General features: G+C 35.5%; 2 protein-coding genes across 2 annotated transcripts; one reads left to right on the top strand and one right to left on the bottom strand.

Moving 5' to 3' along the window:
• The first annotated feature begins 671 nt into the window (after positions 1 to 671).
• LOC105436661 lies at positions 672 to 11,428 on the top strand. The gene is made up of 9 exons (XM_030992868.1): positions 672 to 754; positions 1,487 to 1,762; positions 3,218 to 3,345; positions 3,942 to 4,164; positions 5,991 to 6,066; positions 6,577 to 6,629; positions 7,837 to 8,019; positions 8,986 to 9,140; positions 10,336 to 11,428. Coding segments are annotated over exons 1-9 (1,185 nt in total). The 5' UTR covers positions 672 to 753; the 3' UTR covers positions 10,426 to 11,428.
• Positions 11,429 to 18,222: 6,794 nt separating this feature from the next.
• On the bottom strand, positions 18,223 to 27,023 carry LOC100890640. Its single transcript, XM_003728467.3, has 4 exons — positions 26,128 to 27,023; positions 22,183 to 22,436; positions 19,414 to 19,539; positions 18,223 to 18,961 (listed from the first exon to the last, which is right to left on the bottom strand). Exons 1-3 carry the CDS (start codon positions 26,405 to 26,407, stop codon positions 19,471 to 19,473), a joined length of 603 nt encoding a protein of 200 aa, XP_003728515.2. The 5' UTR covers positions 26,408 to 27,023; the 3' UTR covers positions 18,223 to 18,961; positions 19,414 to 19,470.
• Positions 27,024 to 27,450: the final 427 nt, after the last annotated feature.

The raw sequence follows: 27,450 nt of genomic DNA, 5'->3' as shown, positions 1-27,450 counted from the left end.
ATACGACTAATATTGCCCTCCTCTTTGACTCGGGTAATGTGAATCTAGCTCAGGCAATACATGTTGTACCCCCCTCAAGGTCAGTAAATATATCATTATTATTATCATCATCATAATAATAATTGCCACTTGTTGAGCGTTCATCTCCATCACACAGTGTCGTTTATGGTGCTTTGACTTTATTATTGTGGTTATAGCTGAGCCACTAAAGTAACAAGCACTCAAGCATATCAGTTACCAATTAACACCTGGGTGGAAAGTGGCAAACGTAGGTTAAAGTGTTGCCAAGGGACGTTAATGCCGGGCTATTAGAACCCCGTAACCTTTGATGTACAGCCTCATGGCTTATCCACTATAGACCACAACAAGTCTTGTACACACATACACATATATTATAACCCTATAAGTGGCAAAAAAATAGCTTGATATTAATCAATCATACACGTGACAATAATAATTGGTATCTCATGAAATATTCACATTAGCTAACCGCAACGTATTCATCGATTTGATTTGACAGATGATGAAGCTCCTGTTATAATGTGTTCCAACCTGACTGTACCATTTGGTAATGTTGTGGCTAATTATGACGCTGTTGTTTCGGATAATGTCGATGAGCCGTCGTCACTTCGGGTCGATTTTGCTCCAACGCAACCGGGTCAAAGATTAGATCCAGGCGTCAATGAAATATCAGCAACTGTCACCGATTCAGCTGGAAACATCAATAGCACCGTTTGTTATATTAATATACAAAGTTAGTTTTGATTAAAAATTATATACACCCTATACGCATATAACGCGTTCTGCATTGCCCATGTAAACAGTCGGGTTTTCTTCAACATATATTCTTAAATAACCGTAATTCACTCAATTACCAAACACCTACAGTAATTGAATAAATGAAAATGATTACTAGTAACTTGGTAGTTTGGAGATTTCCATTATTTAGTAGGAGTGTGTAATTATATACTAATATCACCGCTTTTGTGTCAGAACGGGAAGTGAACAATAGCATCTTGTAAAATGAATATATGTCAGAGAAAATAATGGCTCTGAATGCGTATTATACATAAACATGTCATCAGGAGTATATTATAACATACACATTTTACCTGTACTATTAAAATATATTGGAAAATTATTAATCAAAAATGGCATAAATATATATCTTATATCTGTAACGAAATCAACAACAACAAAAAAAATCAAAATATGGGATATATAAATTTACATTGCAAACGACAAGGCAAGATTGAACATCACAGTTCTACACGCTAGTTAGCTAATGCAAACGCCAGCCGATTTATCCCCTTCCAAAAACTTTGTTAGATTCCCACCTTTCTTTGATAACATTTTATTGATTTAATTTATCCTTTTCATTTATTTATCTATTTATAGTCGGTTTCATTACCCCTGTTATATATTTCATGTAATTCTGAGCGTTATTTCGTTCCTTTAATTTCCCTCCTCAATTTTTTCTCTAAAGTGACAGAATTGCCAGTCGAGATTTTGCAGGCATCCGCTGTTTATGACGGAAACACATACAGTCTATTCTTCCGTGGTCATCTCAACGAGGGCCTGACCTCTCTTAATTTCTCGTTCTATGGTGACGTCAAGTATGACCCCATTGTTATTAACGGAGTGGAACAATTTCAGCCAGCAGATCTGTCGCCTGGCGTTAACAACATCAGGATTGAAGCAACAGATGGAGTCTTGTCAAAAACCTTCAAGTTTGTTCTAAATGTAGCAAGCAATCAACCAGGTAAACCAATTACATATTAATGATTTCGAATAGACAGCTCCTTCAAGTAAACAGGCGATAATTTTTCTATATTTTCCCCTAAAACATTTCTGCTTTCGAGAAAAAATGAAAATAAAGATTTACCGGTGCTCCCGGTAAATTTTGATAAATTTCAAATAGCTCCTACGGCCGTACAATGGTAGCTGCGACCATGAAAATCTCAGAGTATGTAGTTGTGATATATAATTTCCGAACGAGAATAGCTAATCGGTCGATTTTAGTCAATAGACATTGTTTATAGCTTAATTAATATTTTGACCTTGAGAGGGAGCTATTCAACATAAAGTGTTTATTATTTACACTTCCATAACTTTCGAGTCGATTTCGACCGCGACAAAGATTACTGAATATTGTAGGATCGTATATGCTTCCAATATGTTCATTTGAACCAAATTCATGACCCCATACCAAAACTTTGCATTACCTTTAAATGAGATAACTGTTTAAAGGGATAGTTGAGTTCTGTTGCAGAGGGCGCTACACAAAATATTGTTCGTGATATAATGGAAAACTGATTGTCTTATTTGAAAGAACATACAATTTAAATGACAAAATCATCTTGGTTTGATCAAAATCGGTTTAGAGACGGCTGAAATATCCATTAATATAACGATTTCTAATACTTGTGTACCACCACAAATATTAGATAATTTGAAGAAAAAAAACCGTTGAAAGAACGAAATAGCGCCTTTTACGTTGTATTTCGGCCAACGCCGATGTTGGCTTTTTTGTTGGCATTTTCGCGTTGGTTATATTACGCACAACCAGCCGGCCAATGTATTGTTATTTTTAATTAAATAATTAATTAACGGTCATCGTAAATTTTTGAAAGTGGAGCTTAATTGGTATGATAGTATTGGCTAAATTTCACAAATTTGGGGGTCTAAAATTACCTTCATAGCAATGTTCGGTTCTAAAAGGGCACTAGAGATGTCATAGAGAAGAATAAGAGTAATAACCATGCACTTTGAAGGCACTTGCGGTTTGAAAACAGAACTCAACTATCCCTTTAACTGTTTTCATATATAGAATTTAAAAAGAGCTTTAGCAGGGAAAATTCAAATTCTTTCTTTAGAAAACAAGATCTCATTCAGTTTTAATAATACTACTTGTAATGATATCGTCTGTCACGAAATAAGATAACAAAAGACAATAAATTGAGACTAGGGACTAGTTTTGCGTACAAAGAAGCGTACAAGACTACCGCTTTATAACCGTGGTTTAAGATGTAAGATTCATTTCGTCAGCCCATTAGGATTACGTATTTTGTATTTTAAAATCATGATTTCAAAATATCTTTCAGTAATCAAATCTTCACAAGTGTATGATGATCATTAAGACCTGTAATGCGTCTCTTCATTTAGATCATTTAGTATATTTTTCTTTTGAATTTACTTTTCTTTTCTCTTGAAATAGTAAATCATGAACTAACTGGAAACATGGTTTTGGCAAGAATTAAAGGCACCGACGCAATCTTTACACAGGACCTATTTGACGACACAACTACAACATTTAAAAACCTGGCATTGGAGCTCCAAGCAAATGTAAGAAAGTGATGATACATGAACTACAAAACACTTCTTTCACAATAATTATGTGAAGGTTCTTTTCTTCTTTGCACCTCGGTGAGAGGAGGGGAGGGGCACACTAATATTTATTCATTTACTTTAATGTTATACAGTATATTAATGATTAGTATATGTCTTATAATATATATATATGTGTGTGTGTGTGTGTGTGTGTGTGCGTGTGAGTGTGAGTGTGAGTGTCTGCGTTTAGTTTTCTTCATAATCCTCAAGATCCAAGGTTTTTTGTTCGTCAAGGTGTTTGTTTTCTGTGTTTTCTTTTAGCAGTGTGTCTCCCCTTCGATAAAAAAAACAAGTTCAGAGTTAGGAAAAGTATGAATTTATCCATTGTTTTTTATGGTTGATTATGACACTGTGTAAGAATGTTAGTCACTTCAAGCGCGACCACCATAAACATCAGTCTTACCAGAAGACTCTTCATCAGTGGAATATTTTTTGTATATTAATTACACAAAACTAATTTCGAATGGGCAATTAATCCACTCAGTGGATTTGATTTATTTTCCTTGTCCACTCTAATTTTTCTCCTCAACCCAATATCTTGTTTTTCTCAGCTCGATAAGATATATCAAAACACACCGGGTTTCATTGGCTCGCGAGTCGTATCCTTCAGGATCGGAAGTATCATTGCCAATTTCATTCTCATCTTCAATCCAACAACGAGCTTAAGTGAAATAGAAGCTATTGACATTTTTAGAAGCGCATTGACATCAGAGGCCGAGATCACAAGCGGTTCTGGACTGTTCCTTACGTCACTCCCAGCTTTCAACATTTTTCGTGAGTTTTTTCACGACAAGCGATCTATTACGACCTATTACAAATCATATAGCATTTAGATTGCGTTATCACCAAGGCATTTAAAGGCATAGTCCACTCCAAAAAACAAATTACTTTCAATTGAAGCAGAAAAAATCAGACTAACCAATAAAAAAAAAAAGATCGAGTAAAATCGGATAACTAATAAGGAAGTTATGCATTTTTGGAAGAGAATGAAAAAGTATAGAAAAATGGCAATCACTACACAAATTACCAATTTGGTTATCAGTTTGTGACGTCATTGTCTCCTTATTTATCAATTGCTTTATATCCCTTAACTTCCCCTTTTATCCCCCACTAAAAATTGATTTCCCCATGCCTTTGCCCAAGTCATATGATTTGTAGCATATTGCGTGCATGACATTTCACAAATTCTTTCATGAACTTTGAAGAATTTATACTATTTTCTGAGTATTGTATACTAAAACAGTTTACCAAATTAACATTTGTCATGACTTAACTGAAAAAAACCCTCTTTGTTAGTGTATCCGCACGAAAATATATTACTATCAAGATAACTTGTGAGGAAATGATACTTTTAAAGGGAAAATGGGAAATGTTATCAATATAAATAAAACAATAAGTGGGTAGTTAGGCAATGACGTCACAGGTTCATGAGTGAGTTGCTAATTTGTCTTGTGATTTTCAAAGTTTTTCATATCATTCAAAATTCATAACTTTCTAGTTATCCGATTTTGCTCAAACTTTTTTTGATTGGTTTGTCTGATTTTTCTGCTTCTATTATAAGTTAGTTATTTTTGGAGTGGACTTGGCCTTTAATAATAAAACCAATAATTGAATAGGGTGCATTCACAATTAACAGCGCCCCCACCGGCAAGCCGCGACAGGCAAATTTATCAGCTAACACGTGAACATTTTTAAACTTGCATAATGCTAGCCACCGATCAAATTGACAAAGTGGTCCAAACTGCGTAAATTCGTTCTATGACATTGATTGTTCTTATATCAGCGCACATTTTTTAATGTCGAAACCCATAAATTGATTCTGACTTTGGACAAATATCAATACAAACGGTCATGTTTTGGTAAAAAGGTGACTGAAACGATCATAGTTATTGTATTTGATGGGGTAGGGGCAATTCGAACACTTTTTTTCTAGCACTAATCGGGCGCATTTAAATAGCGATAATAACGATTAGAAAAAATCACTCTGACCCAAAGTGACACTTTAGGTCAGTTGTGGTCAAAAATTGGCCTATGCTTTTGGAATAGGCTGATATTTGTTTAATGAGTGCACAATTTTAACCCGGATATGCTTTTTAAAACTTCCCCTCCAAAAATTCTCATGAATTCCTATATCTCATAGGGTATTTAACAATGCCACATCTTATTATCCGTCTACTTTTTTTCCAATAATGCATCACGTGAAAGGAAATAAACACTATTCTTGCTAGAGTAGACTTGGGATTGTGAATGTTCGTATTGCATCTTGCGCATGTCGCAGTCCTACGTAAACAACATGACGCCACGTGTGTAACAAGCATAACCTTACACTCGATTCACTCACTATCTTAGCGCATTATAATCCTAGGTTCATTTTATCCCTAATCTATCCCTAATATTTATGTAATCGAAACAATCAATACAAAATGAGTTCATTCTATAGCAGTCACACATTCACTTTTATATCTTTTCAAGGGTCATTGTAGATTCGGTGTAATTAAACGTTTAGTTACAACTGATAACATAGTGTCTTACATGTCTTATTTACATAAAGTGATGGAATCCTTTTAATTTTAGTTCTCAATTTTTCCAATGTTGAATAGTACCCTGTGAAGACCTGACCTGTGAAAACAGTGGTACCTGTATAATAACAAGTGATGGATCAGGTGCAGAATGCAGGTAGGGTCTCAACTTAGCTTTTCAACCTTGTATTTGCCACACGTTCCTTTTGGTATCAACGGTATATTAGCAGGCTTCCCAAGTGTGCTGATTGGTGAAAACAATAGGAGCAAATTGGAAGAATTATACTGTGAACTTTGACAAAAAGTTTTTGCACTAAACCTTTCTGTTTAAGTACGCTACATGCAACCGTTTTCTTTTCTTCAAATGAATATAATAATTTCATACTAGAATTCTAGATATGAACTACAGGTAAAAACAAAAAACTATGGAGAAACATAATGTGGCACAGGGATTTTATCTGAGGGACACTTTGAGCATTCACACTTTGACCAATTCTGTCAAAAATCAAGTGAATGGTAAAATTAAGAATTTATTGTATTTCAAAATGTATTTCGGATTACTTGATATGTCATCGACATTGACACATTTCAATAGATAATGCACCATTTTTGAATTGCTTTTCTTCTATTTTTCTTTAAAAATCATCTGATTTTGTTTAATCGTTAGATGTACCGAGAGCTGGACTGGGGACCGCTGTCAAACATCCACAAACATCAAATGTAAGTTTTTTATTTTATTATTGTTATCATAACTATTTATTTAATCATTATTATTATTATCATAATTATTATTACTAGTATTGATATAATCAATTTATGATAATTTGATGCCTCAAAGACCTATTTTGATAAGGTATACATTCTTTATTTTCATCTTGATTGAGTATTTATTCCCACTCTGGATTTTATGAAATACCAACATATTTTTGTTTTGTTTACACATATATTCATCAATTTACCATCAAAGTTTAAAGTGACTCATTAACTTCGTTGAAGGTTGATGAAAAAAAAATATGTATGAAATGATATCTATAATATTCCTTTTACTGTACTAACCCTCTAACATACAAAACATCCTGAACAACAAACAACAAATATATTTATGGTTTTCTTTGAAAGCGTCACTGTGCAACACCCTCAAACAGTAAATTCTCCCGACCGTTTTTCAATGAACATAAAATATAAGACATGCGCATAAAGATCTTTCAACACTTAAATGTCTGGAGTGGTATATAAAGCCAATCCATTGCTTTGTGACGATTTACATTGACCTGAAATGAAATTAAATTGTAATAATGTAGTTGGGAGAATTAAGGAATTGATCAGATGAGTTTTTCTAATTTTTTATCAGTAATAATGGTCTGTTTTTACTCAAACTTTCAGATTATGTTTAATTGTACATTTAGCATTGAAGTCATTACCTGAACACAATTTCTTTCATCTGAACAACGTTACCAATTCCCTTTAAATAGGTCCCTATGTTTATTCACTTTTGGGGGGTACAAATGCATATATGCCATGCATTTATCTTTATTATATTTAAAAAAGTTTATTTATAGAGGGAATGCAATTTAGTCAAATAAATATATGCCTTGTTATGTAAAAGAATTTATTTTACCTTTTCTAGTTTAATTACACTGTCGTTTCGATCATTTATCATAAAAACGGTTACTTGGTAAAACATGACCTTATTTATATTCTAAATTCAAACAATACCTACATGACCTACAAATTCACAGAGGCCACTGTTGGAAACTTGAACAGATTGAGTTAGTAAGACTAAATAATAACATGGCCGCTTGTTGCAGATGACTCCTGATGATTTCCAACTGCTAAACTACTACAGATGACAAACGGTGTTGGACTAGTCAGAATTGCGAAGTGATTCTAAAAAAGTAGATGTAACACATTTTTATTTTCCCCTCAGCAACCTCTATTGCAGTGATCGTCGGAACAACAGCAGGTGTACTTTTATTTTTCATCCTCATCCTGATCTTGGTCCTCTTCGTGCTCGCTTTGCGAAACAGAATGATGATGAAAGACCAAAGCAGCCAGGTTCCTGCGGGGACACGAGATTACAATCACGGTGATCATCGGATGCCTTCACGAGGTTGGTTGGTTGGATTTGTTTTCCCAATATATATATACATGTATATACACTTCACAGTTCATGCATTGGCTGTATATATATATATATATATCAATGATTAGTCAAAAGTCTAGTTTGTAATACTTTTAACCTTATCATGGTTTATTGGTATAGCCAAAATTCCTTACGACTTCAACATTTTGAAGTATCTTAACCTCTTCTCGAGGTAGAAATCATTTGAGCTGGGACCATAGAACTTGATTGGCTAACAACGCATTACAAACCAGACTTTGGATCAATCATTTATATATACATATGTGTATATATTCATTCAAATATTTATTCATCTATTTATAGTTAAACAAGAGAAAATATGAAATTCTGTTAGTCCGCGAGGGATAAGATTGTTTAAAATTGACTCAAGTCAGAATACAGAATTCTGTTTACAAGTAATGGCCTTATTCCTATTAGCCGATGAGCAAAATATTGTGATAGTAGTAGTTGACAGATTTTTGAATTTTTAATTATGTCTTGTGTCAATTTATATGTATATTTATACAAAATAAAAATAAACGAATGTATAACTCAATCAATGATTAAGCGTGTTTAAATATAACACATAATACAACCATTGTGTTATCATGGTTGTGTACAAACTATCCTATTCCCCTTCTCACCCCTCTTCTAATCACTGTTACACCCCCCCCCCCACTTCCCCCCTCACGCTTCCCAGGTTGCAACAATCTTACATATCAACATCTATTATCCATTGATTCAGACAAGATCAGAATAAAATGAGTGTGCTGAGTCCATGTAATTTGGTTAGTAGTTGGGTATACATTTCAGGTCCGCCATGAATAAATTTTATTTACAGTACTGAGTGCTAGACTTAGGCAAGACTGCATTTCTTAGGGCACAACTGGTTTCTTTATAACTGAGATTTCTCTGCATATATAATCGGGAGTTATTGTTGTTGATTTTTACCAGGAATCCCAATTTTCCATCACGAGGACAGAAGTAGGGACCTTTCCTTTTGCAATGATAAGGTGGACATGGCTTTATTCACTCAGTACAAGAGTCGAGAGCAGAGGAGCGTCAGCCGAAATTTCAATAACGGACCCTCTTTCACTGGACGTGCGCCGGTAAGTGTATGCGGTTGTTCATCAGTCTGTACACATAAGACCATAATTCCAATTTTTTTAAAGCGGGGTATTTTACCAACATCGCTTCCAATGTAATAAACATGTATTTCCAATTGCGCCATCTTTAGGCGAAGGCGTACACAAGAGCGATTTTCGGTTCCTGTACCCAAACATCAACACATGCGCGTCAAGCAGTTGCTAATGCATTGTGGGACATGAATATCGACACATTATGACATTGTGAGCAGCAAATAGCAGTATTACACATACATCGGAATTGGTGTCAGTAGAATACTCTGCCTTTAAAAGCAAAAATGTACAATGTGCACATTGATGAAGCGGAAGTACGCTGTCACCTATAAAGTAGGAATAGGAACGAAAATCTCTTTTATGACATTTTTTAATCTTGATAACAAATTTAAGTAATATTTTTTTCAGAACTTTTTTAAGTAATTCCCATTACTCTTTGCATTGACGAAATGTACTTTCCTTTCCGACTTAAATCTTTCTTCTCTGTTATCTCCTGCTCTATCTGTCTCTGTTTCTGTTTTTATTTCATTCTCTCATCATCATTCTAATTCCTTTTGCTGTCTTTCCTTCTTATATATCTTGTTTTCCACCCGCTCTCTGTCTCTGTCTCTCTCTCTTCGTCTCTCTTTCTATTCCCCTTTCTTGCCTTATCATGTCGCCTATTTCTCTTTCTCTCTAGTGTCTGTGTGTCTGTTGTTGTTCTTGCTTTTGTGTTCTTGTTCAGGTGATTGGCGTGCCAATGTCGTATGTTTTGATGTTATGTACCATTGAAATACGGTATTACAATTCTGTTAAAAACATTATGATTCTATGTAAAGTTGGGACTCTGCAAAAGCAAAGTGTTCCTTTGATATGCCTACAAAGACCATACTTTTAAGGATACCCTTCCATTTTACATTTTGATTCCATTGCTGTGTTTGCCCAAGTATTCACATTGTTTAAAAATAGAAAATGAATTAATTGACTTGAACCGTTGCTGTTGTTACTGTTGTTGTTGTTGTTGTTGTTGCTGTATTATTTGATAGGTAGTTTTTTTTTAGATGAAGCAAATCATTTGGGTTAATTGCTAGCTCAAGAAAAATGTTTCAGATATATGTACTCACTAGGATAGAACAATTGATTAACATTATTAACATGTGATTACTATATGTTTATTTTACTACAGAGCCATGAAACTCTGCAGAATGGTAATCACCGAAGGAATGGAATACCGCTTCGAGATACTTATTACTACAGCGGACAAATGTATCTCTAGACCCTGCCAACCCTGTGGAATGTACATGTAAAATGATACTCAGTGGAGTCGATTGGGAAGAGCCACTGGCTACATGTATTCTTTCCCAAGGTTCCTATTTCCGAAAACGAAAAAAGGTTCACAAATCCGAAAATGAAATAGGGTTTGTAATTCAGTAATTGAAATCTATCTTTCAAAGAATTTTTCTCAGCCTGTCATTTTCTACACAATTCTGTTTTCTGCCACCCCGGTACACTTTTTTACAATGTCATTCCACTCCATGACTTAATCTTCCCCTCCCAGTTAGTTCTTGGTGTTGCTATTTGCATAAACCATTCCTATAAGGATATTTTGTTTCAACAATCTTTTTTTTCTTTATTCTCTATCAATTTTCACATCTTTCCATGACATTCTCATCACTCTCCAGTTTACCCAATTTCCTTATTCATTATTAATGTCCACGTTGCTGCTCCATACAATAGAACATAACATACCTAGGAATATGTAAGTCTCATTTTAAGTTTGAATTTCACCATTCTTGCTGTAAATAAGTCTTTAATCGCCTGGACATTATTCTTGCTATTTCTATCCTTTGTTAGATGTCTACCTTGCATCTGGCATCATCAGTGATGTGTCCTAGGTAGATGTAAATGTTGACATCCTCAGTGATATGGCCATCTAGTTCAACATAGAGTCTGAGCTTAAAAATGAAATTAGGGTTCATAACTTCGGAAATGAAAGGCGTCTATAATCTCAAAGGCATATCATTTCAAAAATAAAAAATAGAACCTCATCAACTTTTCCAAATAACGAATCTTCTGAATTATGAACGCTATTTCATTTTCGGTATAATGAACTACCTGCTATAATTGGGTATGGGAAGTTTGTAACTCGAATTCATGAACCAACGGAATTATGAGCTTTAGGAAAAGCGAGTGACCCCCAAGTCAAAGGGCTACATACTTAAAGGATAATCCAACCTTTGTAGTGCGTTTTTTTAATGAAAGTAGAAAATTAACAAAAACGGAATTATAAAATAAAACAGACAAAAATAAAAGTGGTTTGAATGTTTGAATCATGACATTTAACTTTGGAAATGTTGTCATTAGATCGTGCTTTTTTCATGAACAATTTCTCTCCCGTTTGTCTTGTACAAAAATATCATTAATTTCTGTTTTCCCCAAAGTGGCTCCTCCCTCGGGCCACTACTGAAATATATTATGGAAAGCATATTATTGTAGGTCATGTGAAAGGAAAAAGAAACTCCCGAGTTGTACCATTAAACACACACAAAAAAATCGATTTGTGTAAGTTTATTAGTTGGAAATAACGGGAAAGTTGTCCCGAACCTCATCACATTGGTCCACATCAACTTTTCAACAAATTTCAATACGTAAAGTGATTATAACTTTCAAAAATCTATACCTTTGATATTTTTTTTTCTTTTTCACTTTTTGGTCAGGTTTCACTAGAGTACTTTGTCTGATGTTTCGGTTGTTTTATGACATAAGTAAGCTATTTAGGTAGTATTTACCTTCAATAAGTAGATGAACTACGAAATTAAAAGGTCATCTAGGGTGAAAAGGGGTCAAACGACTTCCTTGTCATGCTGCCTTACCCTCTACCTCCTCCTCTATTGGATTAAGGGCAGGTACTCTACTGATGATACACTTCATGTGCCCTTTAAAAGAAATCCGCGTAATTAAGATGAATTAAGCTTTAAAGTGTAACGAAACATGTACTGAAGTAACTTAAAATCCTTCTTCGATCTTTTGTAAGTGTAATTAAAGTCTTGTAAGTTGTGTTAGTGTTACATGTTTATATCTTGCAGTCAAACCTGTCTATAGCAACCTCCCATTGAAGGAAAACACACAAATTTGGCATTTGCAAACAGGTTGTCTTTGAAGACAGGTTCCTTTAGTACATGTTTCAATAAGAAACAATTTTTAAGGGAAACCAAAAATGCGGTCTTTGTAGACAGGTGGTCACTAAAACAGGTTTGACTGTATTATGTTTTATATATATGAAATTGCATCAAATTACTTTAAAAATGTAATAAGATTGTGATTTTGATCTGCCGTGATATAACATCATATGACCCTACTAGAAACGAATACGTTCCTTCAATATAACCAGACATAGATCACTTTTAATCGAATATTGCAGTGATAATGAAAGAGGGCTTATAAAGCAAAATACAAGTCATATACGCATGACAAAGTGTAGTGGTATTTTATATCATATTAGCTGGTTTGCGGGACACCATTTTAAATATAGATTATTTTTGTTGATTGTTAATGAATATTATGGGATTACTATCAATGGGTTGTACAGTTTTAGGTTGCATATAGGGAATGGCAAAACTTTTTGCATGAAAGTTACGCAAAGATATGAGAGAGATATATTTTTGTATACAGGCCTTTGATATGTGTTCTCGTAGTAATTTGGAGATTTTGGGAGAAATTTGAATTTTTACATGTGCGTCAGTTTTGTTTTAAGTGTAGCTGATGTTCGCTGTAGTGTTTTTTTTTGTCCCCGATAATTATGTTGATGTGACTATGTAAATTCTGTATTTTGTAAAGTCGATTTTTGGTAAGCTGAATGGAATAGTCTTTCTATGGCAACATTTTAAATGTTATCAATTGTTAATTACAATCATTGTTATCATTATCTGTTATCATCATCTGTCAAAAGTTACCCTTAAAGGGATCGTTGAGTTTTGTTGCAGAGGGCGCTACACATTTTTTTTGTGTGAGATGAAATGAAAAAATGAGTGTCAAATTTGAAAGAACATACAATTTAAATGACAAAATCATTTTTCTTTGATCAAAATTGGTTCAGAGACGGATGAAATATTCATAAGTATAACGATTTCTAATATTTGTGTTACAGCACAAATATTTGATTATTGAAACCTGCCGTTGAAAAACTAAATAGCGCCTTTTACGTTGTATTTCAGTCAATGCCGATGTTGGCTTTTTGTTGGCCATTTTGTGTTGGTTATATTACGCATAAACAGCCGGCACATGAGTTGTTACTATTAGTTAATCAATTAATGGTCACCGTATTTTTTGGAAAGTGGAACTGATTTGGTATGATTATATTGGCTAAATATCACACATTTCGGGGTCTACAATCACCTTTATAGCAACTTTAGGTCCTAAATGGGCACTAGAAATGTCATAGATAAGAATAAGATAATAACCATGCACTTTGAAGGCATTTGCGGTCTGAAACAAAACTCAACTATCCCTTTAACCCCATATTTACTTTGTTGATATAATTTTTAATAAATAATTTTGTACAATACGTAGCACATAAGAAATTTTAAACTCTTTTTAGTTTTTTTCTTTTTCTTCTTCAGAGGTATTTGTGTAGATCATAGTTATTCAGTTTTGTATAATTATGCGTGTTTGCATACAATGGCGACCAAATCACAAGCCACGCGCCGTCGGGGAATTTTGCCTTCTTCCTCCTCAGAATTTGTAAATAATTGTATTTTTTATCATGAATCGGAATCTAATGTGGATTTTATTTCCATTTATAGAACACCAGTCTCAGTCAATAATACATGTTATAGCTCGTCATATATCATTTTTATATTTGTTTAGGTCTGTAAATAACCTGCTTAATGTAGATTTGGTTTTCTTTAGTAGAATGACAAACGTAAACGTATTCATATATTTATTGTCTATTAACCCGCAGTTTCGCTGCCACATAATAAATTGTATAGGGTAGCTGCTTTATATAAAAGAAACATGTTACACAACGTAGAATTGTGATAAAAATGATTTTTTTTTTTTTTATTAAAAATCATGCATTACAGCCCTCAATTCGATTAGGGGCAGGTACGCTACTGATAATACACTTCATGTGGCCTTTAAAGATAAAGACCAGTTATCGTCACGCGATTGCATTGTGAAAGAAACGTCTGATGTTTCGGTTTTCTATGACATAAGTAAGTTATTTAGGTAGTATTTACCTTCAATAAGTAGATGAACTACGAAACTAAAAGGTCATCGAGGGTGAAAAGGGGTCATACGACTTCCTTGTCATGCTGCCTTACCCTCTACCTCCTCTTCATGTGCCCTTTAAAAGAAATTCCCCGTAATTAAGATGATTTAGCTCTAAAATGTAACAAAGCATGTAATGAAGTAACTAAGAATCCATCTTCGTTCTTGTAAGTTATGTTAGTGTTACATGCTTATATCTTGCAGATATACAGTCAAACCTGTCTATAGCGATAGCCTATTCAAAGGAATTCAAATAAAGTAGTCATTGGAAACAGGTTCCTTTAGTACATGTTTTAGTGAGAAACCATTTCCTAAGGAAAACAAATGTGGTCTTTGTAGACAGGTGGTTTCTAAAGCAGGTTTGACTGTAATGTTTTATATATATATATATATATGTACATATACGAAAGTGATTCAAATCACTGACAAAATGATATACGAATGTGATTTTGGTCTGCCGTGATATAAAATTAACTGACCCTACTAGAAACGTAGTGTTACTGTTACATAAATTCCTGCAATATCAATATACATAGATCACTTTTTAATCAAGTGAGTATTGCAGTGATAATTGAAAGGGCTTATATAAAGCATGACAGAAAATACAAGTCAAACAGGCATACAAATGTGTAATGTTAATAATAATAATAATAATAATACATATGATTTGTAAGGCACAAAATCAACTTGATACTCAAATGCTCAAGGCGCAGCTTGTGCAAGAAATGAAATACATGATACTATAGACAACAGTATAGTAGGAAAGCGACGGACATGAAATGTATTGGTAATCAATTATAGGATAATTAAACAGATGTTTCTTAAGATTATTTTAAACACTTCAGCAGAACTGCTATTCTTAATCCATTGAGGGACGTGTTCCATAATGATGGCCCAGCTTGGGCGAAGACTCGCTCCCCCACTTTGTGTTAACCCTAGGAATAACAAGTAAGCCAGAGTTTTGAGAACGTAGCTATCTATAGAGGTAACATAATGCTTGATCAAGCCAATGTTGTACTGCGTGTTACTGTATTCTTGTAGTGGTATTATATATCATATTAGCTGGTATGCGGGACACCATTTAAAATAAAGTTTATTTGTGTTGATTGTTAATGAAAAGTATGGGATTACTATCAATAGGTGTACAGTTTGGTGTGCATATAAGGAATGGCAAAACATTTTACATGAAATTTTATTTATATGTGTTCTCATAGTAATTTGGAGATTTGGGGAGACAATTCATATGTTAACATGTGCGTCTGTTGTAACATGTAGCCGTTGTTCATTGTGGTGGTCCATGTGCCTATGTAAATTCTGTATTGTGTAAAGTCAATTTTTGGTAAGCTCAATGGAATAGTCTTCTTATGGTAACATTTTAAATGTTATCAATCGTTGATTATAATCATTGTTATCATTGTTATCTGTCAAAAGTTGCCCTTTACCCCATATTTACTCTTGCTGATATAATTTGTAATAACTAATCTTTGTACAATACAACTCGTAGCACGTATGGAATTTAAAACTTTTTTCTGAATCGGTTGTTAGATTGTTTTCCTCTTTTATGTTTCTTCTTCAAAGATATTTCTGTAGATCATTAAGTTTTGTTTAATTATGCGTGTTTGTGATCCAATCACAAGCCTCGCGCTTTCGGGGAATCTCACTTTCTTCCTCCCCACATTTTGTAAATATCTATTCCATTTTTTATCATAAGAAGGAAATAATTGATTTTTTAAAATCATGAATCGGAATATAATGGGGATCTCTGTCAATAATACCTGTTATAGTTTGCCACATATAATTTTTTATATTGTTTAAGGTAAGCTATAGCTGTAAATAACCTGCTTATTGTAGATCTGTTACTTCTTTTTCACAGGGTGACAAATATAAACCTATTCATATATTTTTGTCTATTAATCCGCAGTTTCGCTGCAAAAAAAGGGGGTAGAGGTTAGCTGCATTATTTTAAAGTTATTTTAAAACGTAGAATTGTGATAAAAATGATTTGTTTATTAACAAACATTCATTGAAGCCCGCCGGCTAAGAGGTACTATGTCCTTATTTTGCAGGCCAAAAAATGAAAAGGTTTGATTCAACGGTCAGTGGAAACAAATATTGATTTAGAGCTCCCCTCAAAACGTCTTTTTGTCGGAAAATAACGACCGTTAATAGTCGAATCGACTTTAGGATTTGCAATCCTTTTAGTTAAATGTCTGATTTGCAAACATTTTTACGAATGGTGTAAGTTTTGTGTTGCGCAAAGATTCAAACAGTTTTATTATGGCCATTACAATAAGTGGGTTATTGATGTAGACAAATGATCATGTACCCTTTACAGCTTATTTCATGTATGTTATAACCAGAAAAAATGAAGGTCATTCAGTCACTCAATATTGTCTGACAGTGAAGTCTAGAAGGTAAACGGGTTTCCTTGTATAATTTGAATACTAGGACACTGCCAACGTTTGAATTTCACAGATAGGACATACGTTACAAATTCATAATATTTGCAAAGTTCAAAAGAATATGATGTTGGCTGCAAATGGGACGTAGTACCTTTAATAGTTGTAGAATGTTTCTACATAAATATTTACAATATTGAAATAAACACTTTATAGAATTATACTACTACAATTTAACAATTTGCATTTGAGTCTACCTTTAAACGAGTACTATGTTTCTGGTGTATAGGTATATTGTGATGTAAGTTAGGACCGCAACAAGGAAGAATGCAAGCTCCATGTTTTTGAAAGGTAGGTGGAAGGGAAAGAGTGAGAGAGAGGACTAAGATTGCAACAGAGAGAAAGATTGGAGAGAGAGCGAGAGGGGGAGGGAGAGAGAGAGAGAGAGAGAGAGTGGGGAGAGAGAAGGAGAGGGACATACACGGAAGGGGGGGGGGAGAGATGGGAGAGATGGTGGCAAACACTGGCTCGGAAACAGGGAAATACAGTTCATTATAAACTTGACCCTCAATCCTAGGGTCGTTGGTTCGAATCCCAGCCTAGTACTAATGTCCTTCGGCAAGACATAAATCCACATTTGGCTCTCTCCACCCCGGTCTAAATGGGTTTTTGACTATACTGCTGTGGTAAAGGTAATTCCAGTGCTTTCGTGAGGGACAACATTAATGCTGATGAGGTTTCCCTGGGTAAGCAATTTAAGCTCCATACGAAGTACATGTAAATAGATGATAACATCTTCGGACAGAAAGTGTGAGTAGAAGCTGGACCGAAAAGGAGATATAGGGATAAGTTGAGAGGACACGTGGGTGATAAACAGGAGAGGGAGGAGAAAGCAGAGAAAATGGAAAACACAAATCCGAGAAACAGACAGTGAGAACAAAACCATCTACAAAAGATAAGCATCTGCTGATCGAGTGCCAAAATCACATTGAAGCGGACCAATCACCTAGATGTATGAACTGCTAGAATGATTGATTGATTGATTGATTTTTATTCGACAAGCTTCCACCATACAACAATGTACAATAATAACAGATCAAAAATAAGTCAGCTTGAACAGTATAACCCACGAAAGCTCGAGAGCTTATTTTCAGTGGGGTCCCTTACAATTAATGAGTTAAAAATAGTAATATCTACAGACAAATAAAATAATATCTTATTCAAGATAATAATAATAATAACAACATTAAACTGATGATAGAAATGATAATAAGTACAAGAAGAAAAAGAAGAAGGAGAATAAGAAAAAGAGGAGGAGGGAGAAGAGGAAAATCATGATGAATTTGTAGAATTTCTATAACGTACGAAAACATAAGTATATACAAAATGAAAAAGTATGAACCGGCAGAAGAATACAAATTTCAATCATTATAACATGTCATTCACTTCTCTTCTCTGACTGTCAAGTATTAGGTATTCCTCTAATTTCCTCTTAAATGTATGAAACAACCTTTAAAAACTTTATTTCATTTCATGGGCTAACAGATAAGAATTCGTGTATGAAGAAAATAAAGAGTAACATAATAATCCTGTGTATGGAATCTAAATCGGCTTTGTTTAGTCTTTTCGTCTTTTAGCTTACACCGCGCTATGCACCTGTCTTTAACAAGCAGGTCCGAGTATCGTTCCCCCCAATTAGGATCGTCAGTTGTCTAGTTACTGTAATCCTCCCTAGTTCTACTCTTCTCCCATACGTAAGCCCTGACAGCTTATTTCCGACACAAGCAACACTTGAACGCCAAGAAAACACAGATCCAGAACACCGACAAGCCAATGTTTCATGTTTTGGCCCCCAACACAGTCTTTAAGTTAATGTTGGTTCTTGTCAGCATTTACATCATCTGCTAAACCCCAAACGTGACGGCCTATGTTCTGGTTAATCTGAGCGTTTTGCCCGTCACCTGGCCTTTATCTGGAGCCCGCTAGTTCTTGTCTGATCAACCTCATGTTCCTCAACTCCTGGGCAAATCTAATCATCTACACAATATGCTACCTGCCTTTCCGTATCAAAGGCACTCAAGGAAATGTTTGGTGCAGCAGCGGCGTCATCTCAGAGCACACATCTATTTGGTCATTTATCCGAATCTGTTAAAATTACCAATGTAGGAGATTCAGTTTCAACAGTCAACAGAAAAGCCCGAGTCTGAAGGGAATGGAATACAAGCGGTTGTTTTGTCCTCAAAATGTGGGGAGAGGGTGTGTGTGTTGTGGGGTGGGGTGAATTACCAGTATAATATCTGCTTCTACCTGAGACGTCACAAGTAAATCGAATAATAGTCAACATAATTATGATTTAATTCACGTTATTTGCAAATGTTTTTTTCTGTGTTTTCTTAAAACATGAATTGTTGGTGGAATTGTAAATAATCAGTTAGGACTTTGGAATTTTTCTGTTATTTGACTATATCTTTAACATTTTGTTTAACCGTTAATATTTTTCTTTTAATGGGGGTTGCTTTTGACATCAAGATATTTTCTCTCTTTTTTAAGTACTGTCTTGTCTCTTTCCTTTAAAAAATACAATTAGAACAACTTACCCGATACCTGAGCGGTCGTCTATTAAAACCATTTAGAATCTGCAACCGGTTTTGGTTTTATGATGGGTTTTCTATTTGAGCCAGTCGATACGTTGTATTGTGGCCAGCCGATTCACGGGTGGATAGCTAAATAACATGAACAGTAAACATCGAAGACACATAAATATTGATCACAGCAATACCGTCACGTGACAGTACATTAATCTACATTTGTTACACTCGACCCAGGTGAGGTAAAGTGCTGTTTCTAGCATTTCGAGGGCAAAAAGCCCTTTTGGCGGCACATTTAGTGAATGCACCTGCAGTGCTGACGTAGCACAAGTGCAGGTGCAACCCAAAAGAGTACCTAAAAATGCTACTAATTTCACATTAAATGGACTTGGTATAATTGTAAAGATGAGAGAAAATGGTGCTAAGGTAGTGACTTCAATGCTAGATGTACATTTAAATACAATCTCAAAATTTGAGTGAAAACAGACCATTATTAACGATAACAATTGGGAAAAAACTGATCGGATCGATACCTTAATTCTCGAACTATATTAATACAATTTGAAAACATTTTAGGTGAATGTAAATCGTCACAAAACATTGAATTGGCTCTATACCGTGTGAGTCAAAAAAAAGTTTACACCTAGAAAATTTGCTAATTATTTTTAAAATCATCTATGAACAGTAAATTATTATACCTCTTATGAAAGAATGTTTTATCTCAAATCATTTGGTATCATTGTTGTGTGATATGTGTTCACGCTTGGATGAACAGGAGGCATTGTTTGCGAGAGTGCAAAAATCGACTTACGCCAAAGTGATTCCTACAGTATGTATTATGATGGGATTAGCGGAGTGAGAGAATGAATTGAATGTATCAAATGAAATGCATTGCATATGCTTTTTGCAATGAGCAAAGTCACACACACGCGCACAAATGTTCGTTGATATTTGATATTCGATGTTTGATATGTGTGGCATTATTAATTTTGTTAGGGATGTTATTTGGATCTGGAAAGGCCGAATTAATACCCAAATCCCAATTGTTTTATTCAAACATCACATAAAAATTTATGCAACTTTGGCGCAAGTCGATTTTTGCACTCTTTCAAACAATGCCTCCTGTTTATCCAAGCGTGAACACATACCACTCGAAAATGGTACCAAATGATTCGGGATAAAACATTACTTCATAAGATATATAATAATTTACTGTTGATAGATGATTTTTAAAATAATAAGCAATCATCTAGGTGTAAACTTTTTTTGACTCACACTGTATACCATCCCAGACGTTTAAGTGTTGACAGATTTTTACAAGCCTGTCTTTTGTCTTATTTTCAAGGAAAACACGGTTGGGAAAATTTAAAAAGTGGTTGGGAGAATTTACTGCTAAACACTTTTAGAGGATGTTGCACAGTGATGCCTTCTAAGAAAACCATTAATATCTTTGTGGTTTGAGAATTTTCTCAGGATTTTTTGCGTGTTAGAGGGTCAGAACAGGAGAATGAAGATAATAAGTAACATTTCATACCACAATTATGCAACTTTTTGATCAACCTTCAACATTGTTACTTAGTCACTTTAAGCGTCTAAGGGTGCTATTTCTAGCACCGGGGGAGCTAGTTTCAGCACCTTCATTCACTTCTCACTTCTGCCTTCTGTCTCATTCTCTTTTATCTCTACAGCACAGCCATCACTTTTGTCACCTCCTCCTGTCATCTTCTCATAACACCCCCCCCCCCACCCCCATTCCCGAACATTAGTTTATATATAGGATTATCAAGCTCTATACAGGTATAGCCTCGCCTTCAAGCTGAGCTTATGTGGTAATCCTTTTTCATGATTATTTGACGTTAATATCACAATGTAAGTTAAACATAATTACGTGATTTGTTTATTATCATGATTATGTTGTAAATTTGATAAAAGACCCTGAAGAGAAAATCCGACTTTTCAAGTGTCCGCATAGTGACTGCACCATTTTACTCTTGTGGTTTCGATAAACAGACACGCGCTATCAGCCTCACATACAGAAAGCATTACACGAGATTAACATATATTATGCAAAATTGCTATTATTATAATAACAAATATTTTATATATCACAATAGGTAATCAATCAAAACAATTACACACTCACTTTCCAATGTCTTATCTCAATCATATTTCATTTGGTTTGTGAACTAAGAATACATTTGGTACGCAGACTGACACAACAGATCATTCAATTTATTTTTAAGTAGGCTTAGACACAATCCTATACAAAACGTGTATTTTCTTCAAACAATATGCATATGAAATGAAAAATTGTCAAGCTCTTCATGTACTAGGCTTCATTGATTAGCACTTGTTTAAAGCACCCTTCCTACTGCACTGCATAAGTGTTTGCCACTATTAATAGCAAGAAAAGTGCAGCTCCTTTAATACGCAGCACCTGATATTAGCACCTTTAAATAGGTGCCATGCCAAAGCCGGGTGTAATGGTTATGGAGCGCTAGGATTGTCCAGTCAAATATATCATTTTTATTATAGTTATCATTATTTTATTGGAAAAAAAAATCTTTTTAAAGCCCGTCTACACCAGTTTATCATGGAGGAATTAGACCTCCCTGCAAGGTCACTGACAAATGGTTATCACATCAAATCAGCTCTCCATTAACATAAGAAAAAGGGGATAGTGGGGGACCAACGGTCACCGATAAGACATTGTTTGCTATATAGAGGGCGCAAGTAGCTATAAGTCATGCAGTGGGGTTTTAAACTAATCTCACGTACCTCGAGACAATATTGTTGTCGCGATATTTCCTCTTTCCTCGAGAAGCAAACCTCACTGATCCTGATGATAAATGTTTTTATTCTGCTCGAGTCTTCTTTGAGAATTGTATCTATCTTCGTGCAGAAGATCACAATACCAGATGTATACTGAACAAGTGATGGCTGATTTCTCTTCAACACTTCGAATTCTTGAGCTCGGGATTTCTTATTTACTCCCTCTACGCCACAAACAATGAACCCGATTGCTCTATTTCCTGCCCGAAAAAAGGAAGAAGAAGAAAGAAAGAAAAAGAAAACACATGAGATGAAGAAGTAAAAAAGAAGAAACAAAATAATTAGCTCCTGGGACATTAACCACCTGGACCATCAACCCCAAGCAAAATAACCCGAGAGGACAATAACCCCCTGTGCAATCACCATAGGATAATCACCCCCTTACGACTCATTGCTAGTGTATAAATGGGTGTGAACGAGCGAATCTGTTAATTACTAATGTGGCTCCATGGTGATTTTATTTTTTCCAGATACAGAAACAGAAATTAAACTTACATTTTTGGGGAAGTACGTACTTATTCCCCCCAAAACCTGGGGAAGTTAATGTTAATATAATTTGCTTAAGCTATACAAATTTGTAATCCAACAAAGTTGTATATACTTTTTCATACTTCACTTTTCTACAATATTTACTCGTACACTTTGAAAGATATTATGAGAGGGAGCGTAGTTCCCGAGCGAGAAGATTTTTTATTTGTCTAAACGCTGCATTTTTGAGCCCTCCAGAGTCTAAAGTTTGTTGCAGTCTTCAGTCAGTATTTGCTATGAACTTTTTGTTGTGCACTTTTTTCAAACTTTCCGGGGGACGACCCCCCCCCCCCCCCCTGAAAAATTGAGGAGGGAACGTGTCCCCCAACCCCCTCCCCCTCGGGATCGCCGTCCCTGCAAATATGTAATCCAACAAAGGTTTGCTTCCGTGTTAGACTCTTGATTGTGATTACAATTGTTCAGCCTTGTCGGAACATTTGATCATAAGCTCCTTGCTTGGATTTGTTTTTGTTTCATTCTAAGATTTTTTTTTTACTTTTAGCGGCACCCAGGCAGAAACAGTGTAGAGAAACAAAATTAATGGTCTGAATTGTATTTTTCTTAATGAAAATGAATGCGGTTTGTAGTACCAATGTTTATTGTAGGCCTATGTTTTTGTGAATTTGCATGCGTCTGTGTCTAGACAGACGTATGTGCGTTGACAGTGCGGGTGCGTACGTAGATGTGCGAGTGGGCGTCCGCTCGTGCGTGCACGTTGAAAAAAATAAAGGAATACATTGATAGTAATTGAAGTCGTAATTTTGTACATGTTTGTTTTTGTTTTTTGGTATTTTTATTTAGTTATCTATTTAGCATATGGCTCCGAATAGTCTCATTGAACAACAACCCATATCGTTAGAGTCCAGCAGCCTAACATGTTAGCCTACTGACTTTTACCCAAACAATCGTTAAAAATTCTTCTTCTTTTTTTTTAAAACGAAAAACACATCCACCCCAACGTACGTTGACACTAGCTCTTTCATTGGAACCCTCATGTCTCATTGACTTTTGAAAGTTCACCCACCGTAATTTGATCAAAATAGGTTGCTAGCTCGCTATTGCCTATATAACACATGTGAAACAAGTCGAACTTTGGACGCAATATGCCCCAGCGATTGTAAGGTTATAGGTCGAGCACACGAAGGATAACAAGCATGAATTATCATAGATCAGTTCTGATCGGTTCATTATGTCCATTTCAGCCAACCCTCCCCCCCCCCCCCCACCGTAATTTTTCATTGAGTATAGGCAAGCATTTTGCCGAGGTAAGCAAAATCATGAATATTCATGATCGTCATGGACTATTCGATTATTTACAGAGGGGTGCAATTGTGCACCACATCAAACTCCTCTACTTTAAGTCAAGTATTTCATTGTATTATGTAGTTTAGTAGGTTTATTGTAATAACTGCCTAATTATCAGATATCAATGATAGTTTAGAGATATGGAACATTTTCTTGTATTTTATATTTAGCAAAGCAATCTCAAATACATATTCACTACCAAGTGTCGTCTAATCCGCCGATTGCCGTCTGCTATATTGTCCTGGGGCAGTTTTTCTGGCGGTAATTGCCCTGAGGGGGTACTTTTCCTAGGGGGTATTTGTCATTTAAAGGGAATACAAAGTTTTGGTATGGGGTCATGAAATTGGTTCAAATGAACAAATTGGAAGCATATGCGATCCTACAATATTCAGTGATCGTTGTCATGGTTGAAATCAAGTCTAAAGTTATGAAATTATAAATAATTTCCTCCTTATGCTGTATAGCTCCCTCTCAAGGTCAAGACATTAATTAAGCTATAAAACAATGTTTCTTGACTAAAATCGACCGACTAGCTATTCCCGTTTGGAAATTATGTATCACAACTACATATTCAGAGATTTTCATGGTCGCAGCTACTATTATACGGCTGCATGTAGGCGCTATTTGAAATTTATCAAAATTTACCGGGAGCACCAGTACATTTTTATATTCAATTTTTCTCGAAAGCAGAAGCGTTTTAGGGGCTAAATTTTCTAGTGCTTAAAATACATCCACATCCAAATTTTTCCAAAACTTTGTATTACCTTGAAGGGGTATAGTTGTACGACGGGGGAGGGTGGGGCGGTCTTGTCTTAGTGGCATTGTCCCAGGGTAGCTTTGTGCAGGGTACTTGTCCTAGGGAGTATTTGACCTAAGGAGGTAATTGTCCTTACGGCCGGGGTAATTATCCTAGGAGGTGATCGACCATGGGCCCGTAAAACAAAACTTGCCATTGTTGCTAACTTTGCTATTAATGGTAACTACCATGGAAGCCTTGATTTTGATTGGCTGTTGATCGCAGGCGCGGATCCAGGATTTCTTAGGGGCGGGGGCGCAAATTTAAAATCAATTTGAAATTTAGTGTGCTGAAATATGAAAATCGTGCTGACCAATATTTTGCTCAGTGGGGGGGGGGGGGGGGGGGGGGGGGGGGGGGGGAAGGGGGGGGGGGGTAGTGAGCACCTCGAAAAATTGAAAAATTGCACCCCCACCCCCGACCCCCCCCCCCTTGAGTGCCAGGGGGAGGGGAGCTCATCTCCAAAAAAAAGGGTAAAATTAACGTTAAAAAAATGTAAAAATACACATTTTTTCCCCCCAGAATATTAACATTCGAACGTGTGCTACCTATTAAATATATTTCATCCCAATAGTTTGAAATTAGTGGACATGGTCGTGAATTTTTTTTTTTTTTTTTGGTCCTCGAAAATTTGAAAAACTGCACCCCCTACCCCCTTGAGCGCCAGGGGGGGGGGGGGCATCTGTAAAAAAAAGTAAAATTAATGTTAAAAAATGTAAAAATACACATTTTTTTTACCAGGCCCCCCCCCCCCCCCCCTGGATCCGTCACTGGTTGATCGAGCCCTGTTACCACGGTAGTTGGCAAAGTTACCATCAATGGTAAGTTTTGTGCAACAGGGCCCTGGGGTAAAGTAATTGTTATATTAGTAATTGTCCGGGGTTAGTTGACCGTCAGGGGTAATTGTCCGATCGGTAATTGCAAGGGGATAATTGTACATGTGGTGATTACCCTTGAACCTCGTCGTGTAATGACTTGTCTGCAACGGGCAGAATATATATTAGAAAGAAACCACAAAAATCATTTAAAAAACTTGTGCGTCACTTCATAGTTTAAATGATCGAAAACAAGGATGACATTTTACTTAGTTTTAAAATTGTATAGGCAGTCGATGCGGTGTTAAAATTATCTTTGAAATTATTTCTTGAAAGTCTGTATTATCCTGTACAAATTAACCCATTGCTTACTGGAACCTGGTGGTCCCTGTATTAAGCCTATAGGAACTACATAATTCAGTAGTCAACGGGTTAAAGCTTTCTTACCATAGGCTTCCGCTAGTTTGGGAATCAGAATATCATACTGAGCGGTGGTTATATCGCTAAGCTGGAGGGACAATCTTCCGTGTAGGCTCGGCTGAAACAAAAATACAGCATCCCAATGTTGAGGTGGTCTGAAAAAGGGAACTTCCTCAGAGCAAATCTGCTTCAAATCCGGAGTTATGTCGCTACCAGTGATGTATTCAGCTATAAATGACGCCTTCTTCTCGTCCATGTTATTTAAAGAAAGCAGTCCGATCACGGGGGGTTCATCGTTCACCGCCATGATCTTAAAGTAAGTGCTTTTCAAAGAAATGTTTGGGAGCAAATAAGTATAAATACGGTCGGTTCAGGTGCTCCGTTTCTGCGTTACCTGATTGTACACTAAACGGTCCAACGTACTTCCACATACTTGACATTGCATTATTGTTCAGAGCTCGTTTCCTTGTGTCAAACATGCAAGCGATATAATATGGGAAATGTAAGTTGAAATGAGTCCAATGTTCAAAGTGTCAAACAAAGGAACGGGGAATTTCAAGTTTGTGTAACTATAAGCACGATATATGAAACACAAAGTGTCAACGTCAAAGGGATTATAAATTATAAGTTCGTTCAACTATATAAGCAGGCGCGGAGCCAGGATTTTGTAAAAGAGGGGTCCAACAAAATATGGTATTCACCTTCATAAAACGGGTGCATCATATTGGGACTTATGTAGGCTACTGAAGGCATGACTCATGGATTTCAAAATGGGGTTCGGGGGGGGGGGGGTGGGGTGGAGAATGGCTAGTTGCCCTCCCCTCTCAATTCGTCACTTCAACCTACTATGTTATGGTTCAGTATGTCCTAGAATCTTGAGCTTTTTTGAGCTGATATGCACTTCATACTTCAATAATAGGCATATATACACATACACTGGCAACATATAGAGACAGTAAAAACTAATTTATTTTCGTCATGTCATACGCTGTCATAACAAAAAACGTGCATTAGGCCCACATTAATGATGTACTGATAAGAAAAAGGGACAGATATATAGATATATATTAATTTATTTATTTTATAAATTTACTAATTCATTTGCGGCATTATGCACATACCTATCACAAGAAACGCACATTGTGCCTTTATTAATAATATGTACTGATCAAAACATGGCAAGATATATAGATATATAGATATATATCAATTTACTTCATTAATTTACTACTTTATTTGCGGCATATCATACCTATCACAAGAAAGGTACATGTATATAAGGCCTACCTTAATAATATGTGCTGATCAAAACATGTAGATGTATACGTATAGTTCAGCTAATTTGTGTGT

This window comes from Strongylocentrotus purpuratus, unplaced genomic scaffold (assembly GCF_000002235.5).
Source record: "Strongylocentrotus purpuratus isolate Spur 01 unplaced genomic scaffold, Spur_5.0 spur5_scaffold_20, whole genome shotgun sequence".
Lineage (NCBI taxonomy): Eukaryota > Metazoa > Echinodermata > Echinoidea > Camarodonta > Strongylocentrotidae > Strongylocentrotus > Strongylocentrotus purpuratus.
The sequence above is the reverse complement of the archived record's forward strand: the minus strand, read 5'-3'. Positions and strand labels throughout refer to the sequence as shown.

Excerpts from the sequence above, each read along its gene's own strand:
- LOC105436661 (XM_030992868.1), top strand. Across the intron at positions 8,020-8,985 it reads TCATCGGATGCCTTCACGAG|GAATCCCAATTTTCCATCAC; the intron begins GTTGGTTGGTTG and ends GATTTTTACCAG. Across the intron at positions 9,141-10,335 it reads CTTTCACTGGACGTGCGCCG|AGCCATGAAACTCTGCAGAA; the intron begins GTAAGTGTATGC and ends ATTTTACTACAG.
- LOC100890640 (XM_003728467.3), bottom strand. The coding sequence starts at position 26,407 with ATGGCGGTGAACGATGAACCCCCCGTGATCGGACTGCTTTCTTTAAAT. Across the intron at positions 22,437-26,127 it reads CAAACTAGCGGAAGCCTATG|GAAATAGAGCAATCGGGTTC; the intron begins GTAAGAAAGCTT and ends TTTTTCGGGCAG. Across the intron at positions 19,540-22,182 it reads GACAACAATATTGTCTCGAG|CTATCCACCCGTGAATCGGC; the intron begins GTACGTGAGATT and ends CATGTTATTTAG.